The 3,575-nt window shown below is 44.0% G+C and overlaps 1 protein-coding gene across 3 annotated transcripts in view; it reads right to left on the reverse strand.

Annotated features, from left to right (window-relative positions):
- Positions 1-3,575, reverse strand: part of BRCC3 (BRCA1/BRCA2-containing complex subunit 3) — a 32,366-nt gene that overhangs the window by 2,552 nt on the left and 26,239 nt on the right. For all 3 annotated transcript variants that reach the window (XM_006096176.3, XM_006096178.3, XM_023759988.1), the window contains 3 exons: positions 3,033-3,164; positions 2,141-2,184; positions 332-501 (listed from right to left, as the gene is read on the reverse strand). In XM_006096176.3, coding sequence (XP_006096238.1) covers positions 350-501; positions 2,141-2,184; positions 3,033-3,164 — 328 coding nt within the window. In that variant the 3' untranslated portion in view covers positions 332-349. The remainder of the gene's footprint in view (positions 1-331; positions 502-2,140; positions 2,185-3,032; positions 3,165-3,575) is intronic.

Below are 3,575 nucleotides of genomic sequence, written 5' to 3' on the forward strand. Positions count from 1 at the left end.
GGCCCACTGGGGGGCGTGCAGGAGGCAGCTGATCGATCTCTCTCATCGATGTTTCTAACTCTCTATCCCTCTCCCTTCTTCTCTGTAAAAAATCAATAAAATATATTTTTAAAAAAACCCTTGCATAGTCTCCTTAAGTCATCTTGTAATGCTCTTTGTAGGCCAGTTACAGGGAGAGGGTTCATTAAGCCCCAATGAAACTTTTAGGAAGATGTCCTGTGTTTATTCCATGCATAAAACTCATCCACTGTGATGTAAAAAGAGCTGCTCCCTGTTTGCCTATACATGAGGTGTGTGAATTTTCAGACCATTGAAAAAAGAAGTTTCTTACTTCATTTTGTCTCCCACTTTATTCTAGAGAAGAAAGTTCTTGCATAAGCTCTTCCTTTTCTTGTTCCAACTCCTGTAAATGATGTTGGTTTTGCTCCAGTCTGTCCTCCAACCACTGTAGGAGAGGTCCGCTGACTGCTGACATCTGACTGCACAGGTTCTTGGTAAACACTTCAATAGGAAAAACACAGATGAGTAACATGCCACCCCCAGCAGCCCACCCCCCAACTGTGAACACAGAAAGAAGGGGTTGGAGGAGGAAGTAGAAAAAGCACAATAAGTAGGACTGGCAGACAATTTTGTACGGCCATCCAGAGGAAAGGCAGAACAGCTGAGCCAAGGTTACCTATTCTGAGGCATTCCTGAACATCCCTGGCTGCATGGGCCAGAGGGAAGCCTAGCTAAGCAGAGAGCGGAAAATGACCAGCTCTTAATTCCCTTAGATAGAAATGATGGGACCAATACACTAAGCCAGTGGTCGGCAAACTGCGGCTCGTGAGCCACATGTGGCTCTTTGGCCCCTTGAGTGTGGCTCTTCCACAAAATACCCACTTCTGCACATGGGCCACCAAGTTTCAATCGCACTGTTCGTGCGCGCCCGCATGTGGATTTTGTGGAAGAGCCACACTCAAGGGGCCAAAGAGCCGCATGTGGCTCGCGAGCCGCAGTTTGCCGACCACTACACTAAGCCATCTCTCTCTTTTCCTCTCAAAGTAATTACCTGTAACACTTAAAAGCCTCCCCTTCTTCCTCACTGGTGACTTTGTCAGCCACTGGGGAAGACTGCACAGAATGGCCTGCGACTCAGGACTAGAGAGGAAATGTGGGTGGGTAGCTGTGTATGTTGGGGAAAGGTAATTTTGTACATTGTATTGAGTTTGCTGTTTCTTGGCCTTGTATAGGGATTCCTTCTATATTTATTGGCATGAAACAATTTCCTTCCTCGTGCCCTCCCTTTGGTCTGTCTTTCTGTCTGTGTTTCTATCCAACTCTTTTGATTCCCACCCACCATCATAGGCTGTTAGTGGTATGCTAGAACCAACTTAGACCAGCTCATGAGAGCCAACTGTTGACATTTCAAAAAGTTTGTTACCTGATTGAAGCCATATTAGTTATTTGAAATCAGCCATGAAGAGCTATTATACCATGGAAACTGGCAAACACACCAAATCAGGGACCTCCGTCTTCCTGAGAATTGGTTATTAAACATGTACCAGCACACCACTGAGGGGGGTCTCTCATAAAACTTGTCCCTGTCTTTCCTCCAGTCTTACTTTAGGTAGCACTTCTATTATCTGAGGGTCTAAGGCAGCGGTTCTCAACCTATGGGTTGCCAACTTCTGGGTCGCAACCCCTTTGGGGGTCGAACGACCCTTTCACAGGGGTCGCCTAAGACCATCGGAAAACACATATATAATTACATATTGTTTTTGTGATTAATCACTATGCCTTAATTATGTTCAATGTGTAACAATGAAAATACATCCTGCATATCAGATATTTACATGACTATTCATAACAGTAGCAAAATTACAGTGATGAAGTAGCCACGAAAATAATTTTATGGTTGGGGGTCACCACAACATGAGGGACTGTATTAAAGGGTCGCGGCATTAGGAAGGTTGAGAACCACTGGTCTAAGGCATTTGATAGAAAAGGTGAGAGCAGGATTAATGATTGACAAAGCTTTTGGGAAAGGAAACGTGAGGATTACTTGTACCAATCACTTCAGTCACTTCAACTAAATTTGCTTCTGTCAGCTGAGTATTCCAGAGATGGATCACTGCCTATAAACAAAAAAAAATCTTACCTGAGCCATTATGGATCTTGGTTACTGAGTCCAGATGTGTAAGACTAAAGGGATAAAATAGTTTAGGTTAGTGACAAAGCAGCAGAGGGAAAACAAAATGGTCATGGACTCTATAACAAAATGATACATTGTGCCAGATCTCTGCAATCTGGACTAGATGAATATGTATAATTTAAATTCACATTATGGTTAAATTGTGCATGACTTTTGAGACATGACTTTATTCAGAACTTTAATATAATTCAAAGAGATATTTTTTGAAATCCTCACCAGATGATATTTTTCATTGATTTTTAGACAGAGTGGAAGGGTGGGAGAATGGAGAGAGAGAGAGAGAGAGCACGCAAGAGAGAAAGAGAGACAGAGACAGAGAGAAACATCGATGTGAGAGAGACACATCAATTTATTGCCTTCCGCTCAAGCCCCAACTGGGGTCAGGGGTTGATCCTGCAACCAAGGCATGTGCCCTTGACTGGGAATAAAACCTGTGACCCTTTGGTCCACAGGCTGATATTCTAACCACTGAGCAACTGGCCAGGGCTCAAAGAGATAATTTTGAAATTACTGTCTCTCATTGAAGCCTTCACATAGTATACATTTATTGGGCAAGACCCAGTGCTTGGCATCAGGGCTAAGATATTGCAGTTTATTATTTTTTTACAACCCAAAAAGTGTCTTTGCGCTTGGAAGATCCAAAGTGCTGCAAGAGATAAACAAATGTTAATGAGATTGTTATCAGACAGTGTGAGAAACTTTATGATTGGAGACTGCTATGAAGCATGCTCCACAGAGAGGTAAAAGGAAAGAGTTGAGCTGCTAAGATGAAAGGAGAGAAGAGGACAATAGGGACTGGCCCCTAGAAGTGGAGAAGAGAAGTGAGGAAGCTTAATACCTGTGGATCCTCCTATATGCATCCTGCTCCTCTTGGCACAGGATCTTGGGCAGCTCAACTGCTGATTCAAGGCACACTTTTCCAATACTCACATGAGGTACAATATGGATTGGGATTTCAATTCTCTCATACCTGCAAGACAATCAATTCAAGTCAGTTTTTGTTTGTCTGTCTCAAGCTTTTTGAGGTATAATTGACAAATAGGAATCTCATATAATAAAAGGTAATATGCAAATCAACTTAACAGCAGAACGATGGGTCGCTATGACGCGCACTGACCACCAGGGGGCAGATGCTCGATGCAGGAGCTGCCCCCTGGTGGTCAGTGCACTCCCACAGGGGAACCACCACTCAGCCAGAAGCCCGGAAGCCAGGCTCAGGGCTGGTGAGTGCCTCCACGGCAGTCGGACATCCCAAGGGCTCCCGGACTGAAACAGGGCGCAGCCTGGTTGAGGGACACCCCCCCAGTGCACGAATCTCGGGCACTGGGCCTCTAGTTATATATATTTAAGGTTTACAAATTGATATTTTGATATATATACA

The sequence above is a fragment of the Myotis lucifugus genome, unplaced genomic scaffold, assembly GCF_000147115.1.
Source record: "Myotis lucifugus unplaced genomic scaffold, Myoluc2.0 scaffold_169, whole genome shotgun sequence".
NCBI classification, from domain to species: Eukaryota; Metazoa; Chordata; class Mammalia; order Chiroptera; family Vespertilionidae; genus Myotis; species Myotis lucifugus.